The sequence below is a fragment of the Orcinus orca genome, chromosome 19, assembly GCF_937001465.1.
Source record: "Orcinus orca chromosome 19, mOrcOrc1.1, whole genome shotgun sequence".
Lineage (NCBI taxonomy): Eukaryota > Metazoa > Chordata > Mammalia > Artiodactyla > Delphinidae > Orcinus > Orcinus orca.
In genome coordinates, this window is record NC_064577.1 from 37,961,079 (window position 1) to 37,982,397 (window position 21,319).

Sequence of the window (21,319 nt, forward strand, 5' to 3'; positions counted from 1 at the left end):
CATGACCCCCCAGAAGAAACCCTGCACCCTTTAGCCATCAACCCCCAAAACTCCCCACCCCCTCCCCCAGCCCTAGGTAACCACTAACCTATTTTTTGTCTCTATTGATTTCCCTATTCTGGACATTTCATGTAACATTCCTCTTTTTTTTGGCCATTGTCTAAATCATCATCCTCATCATCACTATCTTTTGTAAAGCCCCTTACAACTTGCAAAGTCCTTTCATATATATTATTGTTGTAGACTAATTGCAAAAAACACAAAAACAAAGACAAAAACTAGCCCAATTTTTCCTCCCTCCCTTTGTTATTCAAATAGGCTCCTGCTTGCTTTGGCCAGTGGGATGTTAGCCAACAAGAAGGAAGCAGAGGCTCGAGAAAGTGCTGCAAGTTTCCACTTCCTCTCCTGCTCCTCTGCTATCTCCCTGTAAACATACCTGGGCTGCCCTGTGGAGAAAGAGAGATACGTGGTCCAGCTGCCCCATCACCTCAGCAACAGCCAGCCAACCACCAGCCCTGTGAGGAAGCCAGCCTACATCACGAAGGCACAAACTTGCGAGCTAAAGAAATGTTTATTGTCGTGTGCCGCTGAGGTTTTGTGGTTATCTTTTACTACAGCATTATTGTGGCAATAAAAAACAATTATCTCATTTGTTTCTTATCACAATCCTGTGAGGCTGGTAGAGTAGAAAAATAAAATCTAAAATTAAGACATGAAAATACAGAAGAGGGAGGAAACCAGCACACATTGAACATCTACTCTGAGCCAAGTCCTGGGCTTGGAATTTTCCCATATATTATTATCTCATTCGATTCTCACAACGAACCCGAGATCGCTGTGTTACTGGAAGGAATGCTGTGGCTGTAGATTACAGTGTGTCTGCTAATGTCTTATGGAATAAAGCTTCTTCACCAGATCAGAAAAGAAGTCTGGAGAGATCCCAGGGTTGATGCAACATCTCAACAAAGTCATCAACAAAGTCTCCATGGATAACCAACAAGGACCTACTGTGTAGCACAGGGAACTCTGCTCAATGTTATGTGGCAGCCTGGATGAGAGGGGAGTTTGGGGGAGAATGGATACATGTATATGTATGGCTGAGTCCCTTTGCTGTGCACCTGGAACTATCACAACATTGTTAGCTGGCTATACTTCAATATAAAATAAAAAGTTTAAAAAAAACAATAAAAAACAACCCAGCCCCCTCTCTTTCTGCCCCACCATCCTTGCTGTGTTAGCTTTTCTTTCTCAGGCTTATTACTTTATGGTTGCAGGATGGCTGCCACAGCTCCAAGCATCACATCAGCACCCAATCTCATTCATGGCAGGAAAATGGGAGCAGGACTTCTTGGCATGTGAAGAAGAAAAATCCTCCCCAGAAGTCCCCCAGTAGCCTCCCCTTTATATCTCATTGCCTAAAACTGGGTCACATGCCCACCCTGAAACTAATCAATAACAAAAAGAAAATGACATGACCATGCTTGGAGTAGACCAATTGTACTTTATCCACTGAAATTTCAGGAGGGACCCTCCTTCCCAGAGCATGTTCCATCTAAACAAAATCTAAGGAAAAAGGAGAGATTAGGTTTTGGATGGGCAACAAACATGGTGACATCCACAGGTATTATTATTTCCCACTTTACAGATAATGAAACTGAGACTTGGGAGTTCAAATAAGTTGCCCGATGTCATCCAGCTGAGAATTGGTAGAGCTAAGATTCAAATCCAGCTCTGTCTGGCTGCAAAGCCCTTTCTTCTACATGGTAAGGGCCTTTGACCAAATTTCCGCAGTTAAGGAATGCCAGGGCAGGGCTAGAACCTGGGTCCTGGCTGGGAGCGTTATTCTCACCACAGCTGCCTGTTTCTCCCTTGCCTGGGCACTCCCTTCATACACACATTCCTGTCATCCAACTCCCTTGCTCCTTCTCCCCTTTGAATATTTTCAGTGTCTTCAGAGTGGCCATGGTGCCACGATTTATGGCGAATCACAGGAGGTGCTCCCACGCATAATATATTCCAGCCTGAGAAGCCTTCAGTTGCGGCTTCAGGGTCTGTAAAATGATTTAGCCCTACCTCTCTCTCACGGTCACTCCAGAAGACTGTGCATCACATTCCCAGGAATAAGGATACTCAACCTTATGTACCTGAGCCTGGTAATAGATAGCTCCCCCTGACTGCCCCAACCCCCTGCCTACTCTTCTCCAGGAGAAATGGCCTCAGCTCCTTCAATTCAGTGACGTTTACCATCTTCCTACCACCTTTCTGGCTCTCAAAGAAGTATTCCATGGATGCCTTTTTCTGTCCTGATGACAGCTCTTTAATCATGCTTACTGGCTGCCCTGTACCAATTTCACTCGAGGGAGGTCAGTTTGATATCCAGAAAACACCCTCATGGATGGCTCCCCCTCGACCTTCACTCTCACCCTCTCACCATCCCTGGCCCTGGGAGTCTGCTGGTTTCACATAGGCCTGTCACAGGGGCTGTGAAATGGGTTCCTACTCCTTTGCAAATGGCTTCTTCTTAGTAGAAAACACACACACACACACACACACACACACACACACACACACACACACTGACAGGCTCTTGGTGTCCACTCAAACCTCCTTCCCCACCCCAGCCCCTCCCACCTGGCCTGGAGACGCCCCCCTAAACAGATCAGTCGACTGGAACAGAGGCCAACCTGCCAGGCCTGCCCCCCACATCTGTCCTGGAAGAAACACACTTCCTGAGCACCGAATTTCAGAAGCTCAAGGAAACATCTCAAGGTTGAGTCACACACAGGTTGGACTTGAAAAAAGATACAGAGGCCAGAGAACTACAGAATATAGAAGATAAAACCAGAATGGGGAGAAGCTTCAAGACCATCTAAGCCGGTGATTTTCAAACTACTTTTCAGCAGCAGAAATTTGGTCTTCCAAATGAGATTGAGGCAGGAGATAGGTGGGCCCCAGATACTCCAAGATGAAGATAATAGCAAGAGTGAGAGAGGAGCTGAGCCCTGCCCGGATAAGAGACCACATATTTCTCATTCTCAAAGTCAAGGAGACCTCCCCGACTCCACATGAGCAGAAAGGCTCCTTGGAGGTCAAAACGGGAGGGGACGTCAACCTCCCCCATAGTAAGTGATGTCAACCTACCCATAGGCCTCTTCGTTAGAATCCATCTTGGCTGAGAGATGCGCACGTACACAGGGGAGGATCCTGAGATAAACCAAATATGGACTCAGAACCAGGCAAAGCAAGATGATTGGCCAAAGGAAACCCAGAAGAAATGCCCCATATAAGTGATTCAAACTACCACGAGGGCGCAACTCTCTCTCTGAGTCGCCCCTGTGTGTCTATTCACACATACCCATTTTCCTTCTAATAAACACTTTACTTGTTTCACTACTTTCTGTCTCTTTGTGGGAATTCATTTCTACAAAGCCGACAGGTCAGGTTATCATCACTGGCCACTGGTCCCTGGTGATCTGGTGGCTAGAATTCAGCGCCCTCGCTGCTGCAGCCTGACTTCAGTCTCTGGCCAGGGAACCGAAATCCTGCTTCAAGATGCTGCAGGCCGAGGCCACTGGAGATCAAGATGTTTATATAGAACCCGAAGACATAAAGGCAAGTGAGGCCACTCTAATTAAGCAGAGGTGATGGATTTGACACATACCTTGACCCTCAGCAGAACCCTGGGTTCTGTGGGACACGCTTTGAAAACGATTGCTGTAGTCGAGTCTTTCGTTTTACCAATGGGGAAACAGAGGCCCAAATAAAGGAAGTGATTTGTCGTGCAAAGTGGGCAGCCAGGCTGGAGCTGAGATGCCGGAATCTGTTTGCCAAATCCAGGAGCCAACAGTTGGTCAAGGTCTCCATGCTAGAGTTGGGGGGAGGGGAGCCCAGATGAGAGGCCCTTCACCCCAGAAGAGAGGCTAGGCTTTTGGTCTTCTTCCCTCACACCAGGCCTCGGGGGAGTATTCCCAGGGCAATCTTCATCACACTCAACTCCCAACATCCATTTAACACACTAAATGAGACATCAGTCTCTCACCAAGAATAGATCCAAAGTGGAAAGCCAACTGAAGCTGGTCCAAGGCCACACTGGGACCTCAATGTTTGTGATGCTGGCAGCCAGGGGACACTCGCTTTCTAGATGGAGCAGCGCGGCTGGGCTGAGGGTCTGAGAACTGAGAAGAGGAAGAATCACTGCCCTCCTGTCCCCTCCCCTCCCCACCCCCAGCCTCACAAGATCTGGGGGAGGGGGAGTTTAAAGTATAATTGAGGTATGGGGGTGCTACTGTTATATAAATAAGGAAGGGAAAGGACAAAGCAGGGACCTCCTAGGACAAAATGTACGAAGTACTACCTTGAAGCCTAGTTCTCAGATCGGTCCCCTGGCAGTAGCGTCAGCACCAGTTGGGAATTTGTTAGAAATGCATTTTCCAGGGCCGCAGCCCAGACCTACTGAATCAGAAACTGTAGGGGTGTGGCCCAGCGGCCTGTGTTTTAACAGCCCTCCAGGGGATCTTGTGCAAAATTTGAGAACTGCTGCCTTAGCACCTTGTTCCTGAGTTACTGCAGCGACACTTGGGCTGAGGAGACTCGGGAGTGAGAATGGGGCCATTTGAGATCAGGCCCTAAAGAGAACAAAACGTGCTGGGGGTGACCCTGCAGGGGCCGCTGTTAGAGAGGAAAAAGAATCTTGTTTTAAAAATCACAAAATTTGGCCAGGATGTGAAGAAACTGGAACCCTTGTACTTTGCTGGTGAGAATGTAAGATGGTGCACCCTCTGTGGAAAACAGCTTAGTAGTTTCTCAAAAGGTAAACCCAGAGTTACCATTTGACCTAGCAATTCCGCTCCTAGGTATATCCCCAAAAGAACCGAGGCTGGACGCAAGGTGGGTGAGAGTTTGGTCCCTCACACAGTGTTGCAGTGAGCAGCTCCCATCACCTCACACTTCACCATGTCCACGGCACCCAGACCATGTCTCCTGCGTCCACAAGGCCCGAGATGGAGCCCTGGACAGGCCTGGGCCTCCCACCTCAGCTGCTTGACCTGAGGGGAAACCAGGTGGCCTGGGTCACTGAAGACAAGGGCTGCTCGGAAGGAGTGGCCCGGATGTGAATCTGGGGAACACATGGATGCCCAGCGTATCACCGGTCTGACCTTACCCAGAAGACCTCCACCCCAGATCATGTGGGCTTTAAATTCAAGCTAACCCCCGCCCCCTGCCTAGATCCATCCAGCACCTGCTAGGCTCTGAGGCTTTTTTCTGTGGTCTAGAAAACACATCCTTTCCTTTCAAGGGCTTTAGTTTCCTGCTCTATAAAATGAGGCATATCTCCAGAGTCCCTCCTGGCTTTGACCTAGGACTTTCAGGAGAGGATCATGGCTTATGCGGGGCAGGGGTGGGGAGGCTTGGGTGAGGATGGGGGTGGGGCAGGAATGAACTGGAACCGAAGGTGACCGGAGGCCTCTGGTGAGGGGGTTGTCCCAATCTCTTCGCTTCACATGATCAAATGATCGTGAGTTAATCCACAGACACCATGCAGGGCCTGGCACGTAGGAAGCTCTCATTCATTGTAACCGACAACTATTATGATTGCCGGTAGCCCTATCTTATAAACAGTCCTCTTGCTTAATCACCAGTATGCACAAATGTTTGAATTGCTGCATCATCGAATCAAGAATTGCTGAGTCATTGAATCCACAGCAGGCAGGACCATCAAAAGGGAGCAGTCTCTCCAAGTGGGAAGCATTGCTGAGTCAGTGCAATGTACCCTCCTGAGCCATGCCTCTACCCATGCTGCCCTTGCTGCTCCTAGGTCTTTCCAAAAGCCAAATCCCACTCTAAGGTCCAATCCAGGGAGGTGCTGCGTGACCACGACTTCATCTGACTCTCCCAACAACTCTAAATAGTTCTCATTACATCCCACTGAAAATGAAACTGAGGTTCTCAGAGGTCACACAGCCTGGTCTCACACCCCAGTCTTTTTGGCCCTAAGGCCCATGGCGCTCCCACTTCTAGGTGGCCTTCCAGCTTCCAGACTGAGCTAACCTTTCCTCCCTCGGTGTGGCCTGACCTTTCTTTACCTTCCTTTATAGCACTTACCACATCGCATTGTCATTTCTCTGGGCACCTAGGCCCCTAGACTTGAGAGTCCCACACGGGCAGACAAAAACCATGTCTAATCTTCCTCTTGTGCCCCACACCCAATACAGTCCCAGGCTCACATTGGGTCCCAGTCAGGGGCTCTGAATGGGTCCATACATTGGAGGCTCTTGCTACTTGCCAGGGAGCGTCACTGCCACAGGGGCAGGCCTCTTAGAGGAAAATGCATTCTGAGGTTCAAGTTTCCATCTTCTTTTGGGTACCCCATCTCCCTCTAAAGTTGGGAGTGGCCTATATTTCCCACCCTCCCAGTGACCCAGCTGCCTGCTTTCTCTGGCCCCCAGCATGGTCTAGAGCAAGGGTCCCCAACCCCCAGTACTGGTACCGCAGCTTGTTAGGAACCGGGCCATGCGGCAGCAGGTGAGCAGACGGCAAGCGAAGCTTCATCTGCCGCTCCCCATGGCTCGTATTACTGCCTGAACCATTCTCCCACCCCTCCCCAGTCCGTGTAAAAATTATCTTCCACGAAACCGGTCCCTGGTGCCAAAAAGGTTGGAGACCACTGGTCTAGAGTGAGGGTTTCTGTCCTGGGTCCTGACCCGTGGGAGAATCGGGAGAGAAGTCAGGCCCCTCTTTGCAGAAAAAATTCGAAGCCCAGCCACGTGAAACTTTTTCACGTACAGGAAATTTGCATATATCAATGGTTTGGCATCTCCCAAAGTCCATCAATGAAGCCCCAAAGTCATTTAGACCCCAAATTAGACGTCCACCCAAGAAGTTTGGGAAGCAACTAGTGTAAACAGCAGAGGGCAGGGCTCTGAGGCTTCTGGGTAGAAATCGGTGTCATAGTGAACCCTGGAGGAGACCCCAAATCAGCCTCCCCACGCCTTCTCTGGCCACCCTGACATCTCCCCCGCCTCTTCCTCTGCCCACCTTCTCTGGCTGAGAAAACCTCTCTTCTTTCCCTAAGAGTCCTCTTCCATGGAGGTATAGCTAACGTGAGTAGTTTTGCATTTGCTTCATCAGGAAGGCTTTAAAAATGCATTTTCGGGTCTGTTCAGTACAGTGTGTCTCCATGTAAAAATTTCCAAGCAAGTCACTTCAAGGAAGTTGATTGTTTTTATTCCTTCCGTCCAACCTTGCCAGGCCACGGCCCAGTGCAAACCATGTGAGAACATCACAAACCATAAAGCAAATTTGGGGCTTCCAAGAACCCTACCTGCCCAATTATCTCCATTCTACCTAACTGATTGGGACCCCTGGCTAGCACCTGTGCGGCTGGACCAAAGGATAAACTATGAGATGTCAATGTCCCCTCCTGTCCCCCAGACCCATAGTGACATTGGCCACCGTGACCAAAATCACCCTTCACAGGGGTTATTTTCTCAATTTTACAGGTGAGGAAAAAGAGGCCCCGGGAGATGAAAGTGTCTGTCAAGTTGTCCAGCAAATCAGTGGCCTGGTCTTCTGACTAGAGAGGGGGCCTCAGAAACCACTGCTGGCTTGTGACTCTGTTGGTTAAAAATTCTAAGAGAAAAGAAAACACTTGGAGGTTGTATACAGGACTTAGCATTGCTCTGGAGTTTCCCAGACACCGCAGTTTGATCAGCTCAAAAAGGCCCAGACAGTGCTGGGGACAGCAGTGGGGACAGGGCTGACAGCTGGGCTCCAGACCAAGCGTCTGAGCGCAGACTGCTGACTCTTTGCGGTGACATTCTACTCCAGCCCCTGGAGAGGAGTGATGTGTCTGACGGGGGCGCCGCAGGAAACAGCCGAGCCTCCCAATCCACAGCAGGCTTCTGCAGGAACATTTCCTTTTAGAAGCAAGACAGAGAGCAGCATGGATTTCTCCTCCAAGCACAGGGCCTTGACGTCCACAGAAGAATGCCCTTGTCCCCAGGTCACACGTGGCCCTGCTCTCCCTTCTGGCTTTCTGTGCCCGTCCTCCCCCTCCTCCTTTGCCCTGATGCTGCCTGCACAGACCCAGGAGCCTCTCAGATCAGGACCGACACCCCCTGGGCTGATGCCCAACTCAGCCCTGCGACAGAGGCAGATACTGAAGGGCCCAGCCCAGTGCCTTGTACACGGTATGCATTCAACAACTTTTTGCTGAGTTAAAGAGCTGGGAAAAAATCATGAGGGTGATCTAGAATCTGGAAGAGCAAGTCTGTTGGGGGCGGGTGTGTGGGAATCGATTGGTTCCAGTGAACAATGGGCCTCTCCTGGCCAGAGGAGTTTATGCTTGAGGCCCTCTACTTGCACCCAAAGTGGTATAAACTTCAGGCTTCACAAAACCTGGATCACCCCTGGTCCTTGTGCTCCAGCTTTACAAACTCTGAGGCCTGCATATTTGAAAGCAGAATCCCAGCATTAGGTGGAATTCCAAAAGATTATCTGGTTCATCCCGCAAGCAGGTAGATCCATCAACTCCCAGGACCTCTTTTCTCAGGAATCTGCAAGGGTAGATGTCACCTCCCAATTGCCTTTCTAAGGTTTGATTCCCTTAAAATCAAGAAAGTTCTCTTTAAGTCTGACTGCTGCCTCCTACTTTAATGGAACATCATTTCCTCCATTCAGGCTTTGTGGATACAGAGACCATACTTCCCCTTCCCCTAAGAATATTGGCATCTCCCTCAGAAAACCTAGTAGACAGATGGCAAAGACAATGCAACGTCCTTACCACACTGCGTCCTCCTCCAGAGCACACAGGAAGACCTCCCTTCCCATCCTTCCTTACAGGTAACGTGGGGCCATATGACAGAGTTCTGGCCAATGGTCATGGGTAAAAGTGATATAAACCCCTTCCAGTCTCAGCCCTTAAAAACATCTTGCTTGAACTTCCAGTTCTTTCTCCCCTTCTGCAGAACCTTGGGAAAAATGTGTATTCCAGACGATACAGCTGTGAGATGGATGTAGCCCGGGTCCCTGAGCCACCTCTTGGAGGGAGCTACCAAGCAGGGACAAGTTGGAGAAATTAGGGAGGAATGAACTTTTACTGTGTTAAGACACTGAAATTCCAGCATTGAATTATTACCGCAGTGTAGCCTAACCTATCCTGATTAATACAGTCGTGGTCTCTCCCCCCAGCCCCCACTCTCTCAAGTTTAGGTTGCCTCTTCCATGGCAACTTAGAAGTTCACACGAACACAAAGTAGGAGAGCGGGCGATGCATCACGACAGAAATCACTTTAAGGAAAATGAATTCAAATGAATCACTAAACCATCCCTGAGCCTCCTCTCCCAGTTAAACATCACCAACACCTTCAAACATTCCCCTGGATCCAAAGTCCATCCCTTTGATCATCTAAGGCTCCTTTTTCAGGATTTCCCTCAGTTTCCCACATCTTTTTTAAGAACCAGTGACCCAGATTAGAAAGATCGCTCTGATAAGAAGAGACTCTGTAACATATTTGGTATAGAATACAGGAGACCTCCTCTTGTTTTTTCTTATGTCTATAGCTGCAAAAACACAATATAGCATGAAAAATCTTTAATCCCACAGGTTAAACCTGGCAAATCAAGCACATGGATTTATCATTGTTTCTTTCTGAAAGTCCACTAAAATGTGCGTCAAGGTATAAAAAAGGTATAAGCCCACAGGAATGAAAAGAATAAGAGAAAAAAAACTAGCAGAAGACAAAAGATGTCAACAGATTTTTGGAAGATGGAAAGCAGGTGGAGGAATTATCAGAGCTGAGAAATCTGAATACCATGTGCCTACACAGGGGGGATGCTAATGAGAATGGAGCCAGTTCAAGCTGTGGAATCTTGGCAAGACAAAGGGATTGCAGGTACCGACCGGGGACCACAAAAGACAAGGATGAGTTGTAGAAATGGAAACTGGACAAGTTCAGCCCAACTGGAAACTGGGGGATCAGCAGAAAGATGCCCAAGGTCCCCACACCCATTTGGTACAGCTAGGTGATCACCTTTCCCTACCCCAGCAGGGGGTTTATTCAGTGGAGAAATTGAGAGTCTAAAGCCCAAATCGGGACTTCCCTGGTGGCACAGTGGTTAAGAATCCACCTGCCAATTCAGGGGACACGGGTTTGATCCCTGGTCCGGGAAGATTCCCACATGCTGCGGAGCAACTAAGCCCGTGCGCCACAACTACTGAGCCTGAGTTCTAGAGCCCGTGAACCACAACTACTGAGCCCGCGTGCCACAACTACTGAAGCCCACATGCCTAGAGCCCGTGCTCTGCAACAAGAGAAGCCACCGCAGTGGGAAGCCCGTGCACCTCAATGAAGAGTAGCCCCCGCTCGCTGCAGCTAGAGAAAGCCTGCACGCAGCAACAAAGACCCAACACAGCCAGAAATTAATTAATTAATTAATTTTAAAAAATTAAATACCTCTTAAAAAAAAAAAAAAGAACAGGAACAGTAGAGAGAGGCCCCAGAGGGAAAATAGGAGGACTAAATGAAACCCTATCTACAAATGGTTGTGCCCCCAGGGCCACACAGCTCTGAGGATATTGGCAACTGATCTGCAACGCCACCCCATTCATCCACCCCCACCCCAGAGAGGTAGCTGCTGGATTCTTCTTTGGAGAAATTGAATGGCCCCTAAAAAAGACCTGCTACTGACATTTGGGGAACCCCAAAGAAATGGCCTCTATAGAGCTCCTATGGTGAAGCTCATCAACTGACAAATGACACCCGTGCAGAGAATGTCCAGATGCTTCTTAATACTTTACTCTTAAATATTAGTGGACTGCAAAGGATAACCAAGAACTTGAGAAACATCGGCAATATGGACACGAGCTGAAACCAGCTGATCACCAACCAAAGAGAGGAACCTGGAGGAAAGAAAACATCAAAGAAGTGGTCACGGGCTTCCCTGGTGGCGCAGTGGTTGGGAGTCCACCTGCCGATGCAGGGGACACGGGTTCATGCCCCGGTCCGGGAAAATCCCACGTGCCGCGGAGTGGTTGGGCCCGTGAGCCACGGCCGCTGAGCCTGCGCGTCTGGAGCCTGTGCTCCGCAACGGGAGAGGCCACAACAGTGAGAGGCCCACGTACCGCAAAAAAAAAAAAAAAAAAAAAAAAGAAGTGGTCATGAATATCTTCAGAGAGATAAAAGGACATATTTCACCCATGAAACTAGAACAAAAAACTACACGAGAAGGAATAATCCAAACTGGATTGTGGTGATGTTGCACATTTCTGTAAATTTACTAAAAATCATTGAATCATACACTTAAAATGGATGAATTTTATGGTATGTAAATTGAACCCTCAAAATACTGTTGTATAAAAGGGAATAATCAGAAAAAAAAAAGGAGCAAACCCTTAGATATTGAAAATATGATAGCAGAAATAAAACAGTCAATAGAAGGGTTTGGAAGATAAAGGCAAGAAAATCTTTGAAAGTGGAAAAAAATAAAAGTATGGAAAATAAGAGAGAGAAAAAATAGGGAAAGCAGAAGATCTACCTGGGAGGCCCAACAAAAGAAAGGAAATAGAGAAAATGGAAGGGAATGTATTATCAAAGAAATAACACTAGAAAATTTCCCAGGACTGAAGGACCTGCATTTCCAGATTTTGAAAGTCCATTGAGCATCCAACACATGAATGAATGGAGGCCCAGACTTCTTTCATGGTGATGTGTATGAAGATAAAAGAAGATATTAAGTTTCCAGAGGGGGGGATAATATCAGACTGTAAAACAAAGAGATCAATACTAAGAATGGCATCAGACTTCTCATCGGCAACTTTTCATTCTAGAGGTCAGAAAACAACAGAGGAATACATCCAGAATTGCCCCCTTCAATGGTAAAAACAACAAACAAAACTAATTTTAGAAAGTAACTCTTGGATGAGATCAAACGTGTGTGTGTTTGTGTGTATGTGTCTGTGTGTTTATGTGTGTGTCTGTGTGTCTATTTGTGTGCATGTGTGTCTGTGTGTGTTTGTGTGTGTCTGTGTGTATGAGTCTGTGTCTGTGGGGGTGTGTATGTGAGTCTGTGTCTGTGTGTCTGTGGGGATGCGTGTTTCTACGTTCATCTCTTCTGGCTTTCTCAAAGACCCTCTCTCTCAGGGCCTCTCTCTTCTTTCATGTCATTTTATCTGCACACTGCCCTCCTTCCTCTCCCCTTCCTGTTCTCTCCTCCTCCTTGTCTTTCTTCCTTAACTGACCATCACAAAGAACGGGAGGAATTTTTTTCCTAATTGCTTCCTTCATTTGTTGTCATTTTCTCTTCTCTCTTCTCCATCTTAAGATCAAACATACGGAACACTTTATGTTTTTGATTACAAAATTGAAATAAAGCTGCTTTTTGTTTTTTCCCTCTGTAGTCTGTGGGAGGACTCTCCCTGGGTTTCTGCCTGGGAGATCCTGTCTCATTTCCACCTTTGGTGGGTGCAGTTCACGTTTTGTGGATCACCTCAGATGAGAATAAGAGCTAGCTCTGAGCTCAAATTCATCGTGTACATTTGGAGACAATTCCAAACGGGTCTCTCCTAGTTCATTAGGAAAAAAGAGCTTAAATTTGGTCCTCAATAGGAAGAGATCCCCTTGATCTTGATCCTTCTACCCAGCTGGCCTTCCAAACCCCAAGCCCTCACTAAAGCGGTTCTGTGGCTCTAGGCCAGGCATCAGGCAGGGACTGGATCCTGCTTAGTGTCGAGACCGGCAGCAAGAACAATCCACTCCTCAGCACACATTTGTGGAGTGCCAACTATGTGCTCGGCCCTGGGATACAGAGACACCCGAGACTTGGCCCTTATTCTCAAGAACTCACTGTGTGTGGCAGGGGAACAAACACCTAAACAAATAACCATCACTCACCATGACCACTGTGGACGCCAGAGCAGCGCGGAGAAGGTAGGGATTCCCTCCATCCTGGGGTACTGAAGAAGGCTTCCCAGAGGAGGTGACCCGGGAACCGAGTCTTGAAGGACACGTGAGTCACCATCGGATGGAGAAGGCCCAAGGTAGGGGAGGGCAGGCTTGGCAGAGCGAACGGCCTGTGCAAAGGCACTGAGGTGTGTAAGGACATTTCTGTGTGACCCAATTGGGGAGAGGGTATCCCAACTCTCCCCTCGGAGCTCCCCAGGCCCCCGTGACATGTGTCACCCTGTCAGGGGAGAGACAGCCGTGTCTGGTCCTGCATGATTCCATGGTGTCCTGTGAGTGACAGCTCTGTCATTAGCAGGGCAGAGGCACGCTGTCCCTGGATGAGGAGCTCAGGATCTGACGGCCATGCTGTCAGCCACCAGCCCCATTCATTCCCAGCCAGACGCTTACCTCCGCTGGCCCCTGCCCCTCCGCAGAATCGCCAGCTCTCCCGGGAGGCTAAGGGCGGGGGCAGCCCTGTCTCTGTGGGGGCTGGGCTGGACCAGTCTTCAGGGCCGCGGTGACCGGCTCCATGGTAGCAATGGTAAAAACAGCAGCAGGGCGGACAGATCACAGCTTTGGAGAGTCTTGTCCAGGACTCACTGTGTATTCCATCTCTGTGGCCCAAAACCCTCCCCTCCCCAGTGCCTGGCATGTGGCAGGCCCTTCATACGTGTTTGTTGAAGGAAAACTGTGCTAGGAAAGGGAAGAGGAGAGTAAGAGAGAGAGACAGACAGAAAGATTGATTTTCAGATGGGAGAGAACGAGGTGAGGTGTTGGGAGCACCGAGGACCCCGGGCACACAGTGGTTCCGGATCACACATACGGGGCACGTGTTAAACTCCAGGCCCTATTGCAACACCTTACACGAATTAACTCCATAGACCCTCACAACAATTCCATTTTGCAGTTGAGGAAATTGAAGCCAAAAGGGCTAGGTAACTCGCTCAAGGTCAACTTGCTAATGCACAGGGGAGCCGCCTGGCCTCAGAACCCGCTCTTCTAACCGCGCAGTGTGAGAAATGCCGCAGCCGGGAAAGGGAAGGATCTTCATGGGACACAGAGGAGATGGCGCCCCTGGGGGACGGGGATCACTGACCAGGAGGGTGAGACAGTGCCCTCGCGGTTTGCTCAGCGCAGGCTCTGGCCCTCAGGTCTCTGCACAGGCTTCCTGCAGACCCGCTCCTGCGCCCACTGGCTCCTGCAGTCTGCTGGCCTGAGCATTCCCGATCAGGAGTGTGGTGGTCCCCAGGGGGCCTTGGCCTCCACTGCCAGTTGTGGGTCGAAGGAGCTCGGCTCTCAAAGCCTCGGACACCATCTCTTTACAAAAACAGCTGGCCAGACGGTCAGCTCACTTTGCCCAGTGCCCAGATCCCAGCCAGCCGGGCTGCCCCCAGGGGGTCAGCTGAGTGAGGGTGGGTTCCCACAGTGGCTTTCAAAGGCCACCAAGAAACCCTCCTCTCCAGAACCCACTATCACTTCCCTCCCACGGTCCTCCCTCACTACCTGGGCCTTGTATTCTCCCTGGTCTGATGTCCCAAGCCATCACCTCTACTCCTCACTGAATAGTAATCACCCTTATTTGAATCCCTGGTCTGATGTCCCAAGCCATCACCTCTACTCCTCACTGAATAGTAATCACCCTCATCTGAATATCACCTTGTGCCTGGCACTCTGTCGAGCCCACTGCGTGACTCACCTCGTTGAGTCTTTGTTACTGCATCCTAGAGGGCAGGTATCATTCTTTTCTCCGTGCAGGAGGGAAGGGAGGTGTAGGGCATCCCCTGGTGGGCTGGGATTCCAACCTAACCTACCTGTTGGAGCCAAGCCATGCCCTTCAGCCTTTGTCTTCTTAGTGACGCAAGGGGTCCTGGGGCCCCTCTCTTTTAGCACTGGATTAGATACCTTCTCAGACTACATAGCTTCATCTGAGATGAGAAATGAAGTCCGAACAAGGATGTTTCCAAGAGCAGAGATGGCAGCCTCTGTCACAGGGGAAGGAAGCCCACGGGAGTCATCTAAGTGCTAAGATGCCCCAAAGGGATCGAAGGAGCTGCAGACACATCATGGGCTGCAGGGGTTCACAGGGGTCAAAGGGCATGGCCAAGTAGGAGAGGCGGGGGCAGAGGAGGCCGGGGACACCCACTGCTCCATCCACTGGAGAGGGCAGAAAACGAGAAATAGAGGACTGCTGATTTTAGCAGATAACTGGCCCTACAAGAAAACAAAGGTGGCAGTGGGAGACATTTCGTGCGGGCACAGATTCAGGATGTACAGGAAGTGGAAACCCAGGCTGGACTCACGGATTGCCAAACTCCCGGGTGTGGTCCCACCTGCCCTGGTTTATCACTAGCACCACTCTCAGGGCCAGAGTGCCATCTACAGGGAACCCTGCATCAACACGGAGGCTACTGGGGCTGATCTTAAGGGTTGCTGATCATCAGTCAGTGTCTGGTAATGATTGTGGGCTACAAACCAGCGCCCAGGCAGCTGTCTAAAGCTTAGGGCAGTCACATAGTCACCACTCCTTTCCAGCAACCTTCTGAGTAATTCGGGAGGGTATTATTGTACCCATTTTATGGATGGAGAAACTGAGTCTCAGAAAGCTAGAACCTAACTAGTTGGCAGTGGAGCCAGGCAGGGATTCCAGCTCAGACCCTTTGACAAAAAAAAAACTCTGTGCACTACAGCTGTCTCTCTTGTCACAGAAGAAAGAGAAGAAGTGTGGTGGATGAGATGGGATGAATGAAGTGAAAATCTGCTGGTTGGAGGGGTCAGAGAGCAAGAATTGGTGGCTTGGTTCTGTCACGGGCAGAGAGGACCTTGAACCTGCCAAACCATACCCACCCCAGCCAGGGAGACCAGACATCCCCAGACAGCCCATTCTCCTGGGTCTGTCAGCAGATTAAACACATGAAATTGAGCTGTTTAAGTGGGATTGTTGAGGGGGGTGAGGCGGAGTTTTTAAACACCTCAATAACTGACAAGATAATTGAGAACACTCTTTTTTACTCTCTTTGGTGCCTGTCTTCACAGCAAGTCCTCGTCAGCCAGAACTTGGAGGCTGAGGCTGTCTGCCCTAATGAGGAGAAAATACTCAAGTTGTCTAAACTCACTGATTTTTCTGAAATTTGAAACTTCGAATTTCCTGAGCCATGTTCTGTTAATTGGCCATCCAGATTCTCGAGCTTGTGTTTAAGTGTCATTGATACAAAACAAAGCGACCCAGTCAAGTTTACAATGACAGCTGTGCATCCGTTAGCCACATGGGAAGGGTTGACTCAGAAGTGGTTCACAGTGAATTTATTTATTCCTGGGACAACCTGCTTTTACCACCCAACTTAAATCCCCCAGGAGTTTGTCCCAAGACTAGAAGGTAGCTGCTATAATATCCCAGGCTAATTGCAATATTATCCTAATGGAAGCCAATTACAAGGAAGATCGGCCTCGCCAGCCAACGCTTCCTCTCCTACACCCAGAGCTCACAGAGGTAGATTCTACTGTTCTGGATAACTTTGTCATCTGATTATCTATAATGCAGCTCTTTTTCTTTCTAATTTCCACTGTTGCACATTTATACTCCCTAATTAGTCACCAAGTATTTATTGGTTGCCTTCTGCCTGCTCATCCCTATGATGTTTGCTTTGGAATGGAAGCCCTAAAAGAGAAATATTTGCTCCTTTGGGGCGTTAGCCTCTTCTGGGGTCTTTAGTTAGATGAACAAGTAACATATATTGAGCAGTCTTTGTGTGCAAATCACTTGCCTGGAAATCCTCACATCTGAGAATGGATCCGTTGTGGAGAATTTCTAAGGTCATTAAAGGAGAAAGAACTAGAAATGATATCGCCCTGGGACTTTTCTCTACATGACCCAGCCAGAAGAGCATAAGGAGAGAACTTTGATTTCATTCACTAACTCACCAAATATTTGTTAAACACCTACCCAGTGCCAGGTCGTAGGAGGCAATTTCACAAAAACAAAGGGATTGCAAAAACGAGCCCTTATCTCCAAGAGTTGACAGCACAGCGAGGAGGCTATATCTTTAGGATTTTTTTAATGCAAATCACAGCATGGAACAGAGTCAAGATTCAGGAGTGGTGAGGAAATTCGGCTCTGGGGAAGTCATAAGAAAGACTCATTCTGCTAAAAGTACAGCGTCCTGTAAGTTTCTACCTGTTTATGGCCGGCCTCAGTCCTCAGCAAGAAAATAGTAGAGAGAGCCACTCCTCTGGACTCATTTCTGACCCTCATTGTTGAAAAGAAGAAATGATGGTGCAGTGGGGTTCTCCAAAGAAATAGAACCAGTAGGATATAGAGTGATATATGAGAGGAAATTTATTATGGGAATTGACTTACACAATTATGGAGGCTGAGATGTGCTGTGATCTGCTGTCTGCAAGCTGGAGGACCAGGAAAGCTGGTGGCATAAAGAAGGCCAAAGGAGGGTCAGCCTGGTGTAAGTCCTGGAGACCAAGGCCAAGAACCAGGACCTCCGATTCCGATGTCCGAGGCCAGGAGAGATGGATGTCTTAGCTCAAGAAGAGAAAGAATTCGCCTTTCCGCCACGTTTTTATTCTGTTCTAGCCCTCAATAGAATGGATGATGCCAGCCCACACCGGTGAGGATGAATCTTCTTCACTCAGTCTACGGAGTCAAATGCTAATCCCTTCTGGAAATACCCTCAACAGACATACCCAGAAATACCGTTTTACCAACCAGCTGGGCATCCCCTAGCCCAGTCAAGCTGACTAGTAAAATGAACTTTCACAGATGGGCTCACAGCGGTACAGCCCCCATCTGGAATGATGTCCCTCCACTTCCTGACCACGCCCAGCTTCCCAAACTTTAACCTTTGGACTCCTTTTCCCTGCATCCTAGGGCCTAGGTCTCGATGCTCAACCTACTTCTCCATCTTCTGCATCCTTCCTTGGTTAATTTTTAGCTTCTCGCTTCTCTTACAAAGCCAACATTTAGCCTGAGTCGTGACCTTGCATCATCCCTTCAGCCCCAGGGAACCACCCCTCCTGCAGGTCTTGGAAGGCAGGACTCCTCCCAAACCCGGATCATTCTGGCTTCAGAGGCAGGACCCACCCATCCACGAGAGGGTAATGAGACGCAGCTTTTAAAGAAATGCAAGTGGGGAATTCCTTGGTGGTCTAGTGGTTAGGACTCCGCACTCGCACTGCCAAGGGCCTGGGTTCGATCCCTGGTTGAGGAACTAAAATCCCACAACCTGTGCAGTGTGGCCAAAATAAATAAGTGAAAAAAAAAGAAAAAGAAAAGAAACACAAGTGGTTGCACCAGGAGCTCACGGCTAAACCCAGATTTTAAGAGGCTGCGAATGAGAAAAACTAAAGGACAAATTATAAGAATGGATAGTTTCAGAAATGTTTACTAATGAGATGAATATGTGTTAAGTCATTTAGCACAGTGCCTAGAACGCAGTAAGTATTCAATAAATATTAAGTGGTATTCATATTAGTAGTAGTATTGAATCTCAGAATGATGAGAGCTTATAATAAAATGTAAATGTAACAAAAGCAGCCTTTAAAAGCTAAAATTTTTTTCAGAGCAAGAATAACAGTCCAAGGCAGACGATGTGATGTTAATAAAACACTGAAAAAAGTTAAAGCCTTATTTCTCCTGATTTTCTTCCACTTCCTTTGTTAAAGAAAATAATATTCAACCTGGAAAGGTTAACAAACATGATTATGGAATAATGGGGACCCAAGACAGACAATGCAGCACTCAAGGAGAGCCTTGCTGCTTTGCACGAGCTCTTGATTCCAACTAAATATATCTGAAAAATTTCCAGTATGCTATAGAACCCCTACTGGTAAATCTTGAGAAATCAGGAGGCTGAGAGGGGTGGGGATAAATTGGAGATGCCCAGATTTGACGGAGAAAATGGATTCTAGAAATTACAGATTGGTATGTCTGCTGTTGATCTGTAGTCAGCTAGGTTTTGAGCCCTTATCAAAGATGGCAGGTGTTACTGGTGGCCAAGGTGGCTTATTAAGGGTAATTGGTCAAATTGACCTCATTTCCTTATTAATAGATTGGTACATGGAGGCACTGCTATACAAATTGTATACTTAATTTTAGCAAAGCACCTGACAGAATTTTTCAGGATTTCTGATGGGCAAGATGAAGAATAAGGGCTAGGTTTAAAGTGTGACTACCAAATTGTAGGTGGCTGAGTATCCACATCTGAAGAATTAAACAGGGGCTTCCCTGGTGGTGTAGTGGTTAAGAATCCGCCTGCCAACGCAGGGGACACAGGTTCGAGCCCTGGTTCGGAAAGATCCTACATGCCGCCGAGTAACTAAGTCTGTGTGCCACAACTACTGATCCTGCACTCTAGAGCCCACGCGCCGCAACTACTGAGCCCACGCACCACACCTACTGAGGCCCTCGCACCTAGAGCCCGTGCTCTGCAATGAGAAGCCACCACAATGAGAAGCCTGCACACTGCAAAGAGTAGCTCCAGCTTGCCGCAACTAGAGAAAGCCCACGCACAGCAACGAAGACCAAACACAGCCAAAGAATAAATTAAAAAAAATAATAATCAAAGAGTGCCCAATCCAGAGCACATTCTAGGTGCTCAGTAAATATTTGTTTATTTATTTATTTATACAAATACATGAATGAATCAAGCTAGAGGGAGGTTTCTGATGGCATGCCCTAATCTCGTTCAATATGTCTTATCAGTGATTGAGATGATGACTTATGAGTCATGATATCAAATTTGCAGAAAGTCAAACTTGGAGGGAGAACTGATACATTCAATGGCAAAATCCAAGATTCAAAATGAAGCCAACATACTCCCTCTCATGAGAGCACCGGAATCACAGCTAGCTGCTGAACAATCATCGACAGGAAGACACTGGAACGCACCAAAAAAGATACCCCACGTGCAAAGACAGAGGAGACGCCACAATGAGACGGTAGGAGGGGCGCAATCACAATAAATTCAAATCCCATAACCGCTGGGTGGGTGACTCACAAACTGGAGAACACTTATACCACAGAAGTCCACCCACTGGACTGAAGGTTCTGAGCCCCACATCAGGCTTCACAACCTGGGGGTCCGGCAACGGGAGAAGGAATTCCTAGAGAATCAGACTTTGAAGGCTAGTGGGATTTAACTGCAGGACTTTGACAGGACTCGGGGAAACAGAGACTCTACCCTTGGAGGACACACACAAAGTAGTGTGCACATCAGGACCCAGGGGAAGGAGCAGTGACCCCAGGGGAGACTGAACCAGACCTACCTGCTAGTGTTGGAGGGTCTCCTGCAGAGGCAGGGGATGGCTGTGGCTCACCGTGAGGACAAGGACACTGGCAGCAGAAGTTCTGGGAAGTACTCCTTGGCGTGAGCCCTCCCAGGGTCCACCATTAGCCCCACCAAAGAGCCAGGTAGGCTCCAGTGTTGGGTTGCCTCAGCCAAACAACCAACAGGGAGGGAACCCAGCCCCACCCATCAGCAGACAAGCAGATTAAAGTGTTACTGAGCTCTGCCCACCAGAGCAACACCCAGCTCTACCCACCACCAGTCCCTCCCATCAGGAAACTTCCACAAACCTCTAAGATAGCCTCATCCACTAGAGGGCAGACAGCAGAAGCAAGAACTACAATTCTGCAGCCTGTGGAACAAAAATCACATTCACAGAAAGATAAACAAGATGAAAAGGCAGAGGGCTATGTACCAGATGAAGGAACAAGATAAAACCCCAGAAAAACAACTAAATGAAGTGCAGATAGGCAACCTTCCAGAAAAAGAATTCAGAATAATGATAGTGAAGATGATCCAGGACCTCGGAAAAAGAATGGAGGCAAAGATCGAGAAGATGCAAGAAATGTTTAACAAAGACTTAGAAGAAATAAAGAACAAACAAACAGAGATGAACAACACAATAACTGAAATGAAAACTACACTAGAAGGAATCAATAGCAGAATAACTGAGGCAGAAGAACAGATAAGTGACCTGGAAGACAGAATGGTGGAATTCACTGCTGTGGAACAGAATAAAGAAAAAAGAATGAAAAGAAATAAAGACAGGCTAAGAGACCTCTGGGACAACATTAAACACAACAACATTTGCATTATAGGGGTCCCAGAAGGAGAAGAGAGAAAGAACCAGAGAAAATATTTGAGGGGATTATAGTCGAAAACCTCCCTAATATGGGAAAGGAAATAGCCACCCAAGTCCAGGAAGCACAGAGAGTCCCATACAGGATAAACCCAAGGAGAAACACACCGGGACACACAGTAATCAAACTGGCAAAAATTAAAGACAAAGAAAAATTATTGAAAGCAGCAAGGGAAAAACGACAAATAACATACAAGAGAATCCCCATAAGGTTAACAGCAGATTTC

General features: G+C 48.1%; 1 protein-coding gene across 5 annotated transcripts in view; it reads right to left on the bottom strand.

Moving 5' to 3' along the window:
• LOC101279155 (ADP-ribosylation factor 2) overlaps window positions 1-21,319 on the bottom strand; it is a 101,243-nt gene that overhangs the window by 54,313 nt on the left and 25,611 nt on the right. Inside the window, exon 5 of one of the 5 annotated variants that reach the window (XM_049701438.1) lies at window positions 1,394-19,825. The exons of the other annotated variants lie outside the window; for them this stretch is intronic. Within the exon in view, the coding sequence (XP_049557395.1) occupies window positions 19,745-19,825 (81 nt within the window). The 3' untranslated portion in view covers window positions 1,394-19,744. Of the gene's footprint in view, window positions 1-1,393; window positions 19,826-21,319 lie in introns of those variants that run through there. 5 annotated transcript variants of the gene reach the window in all.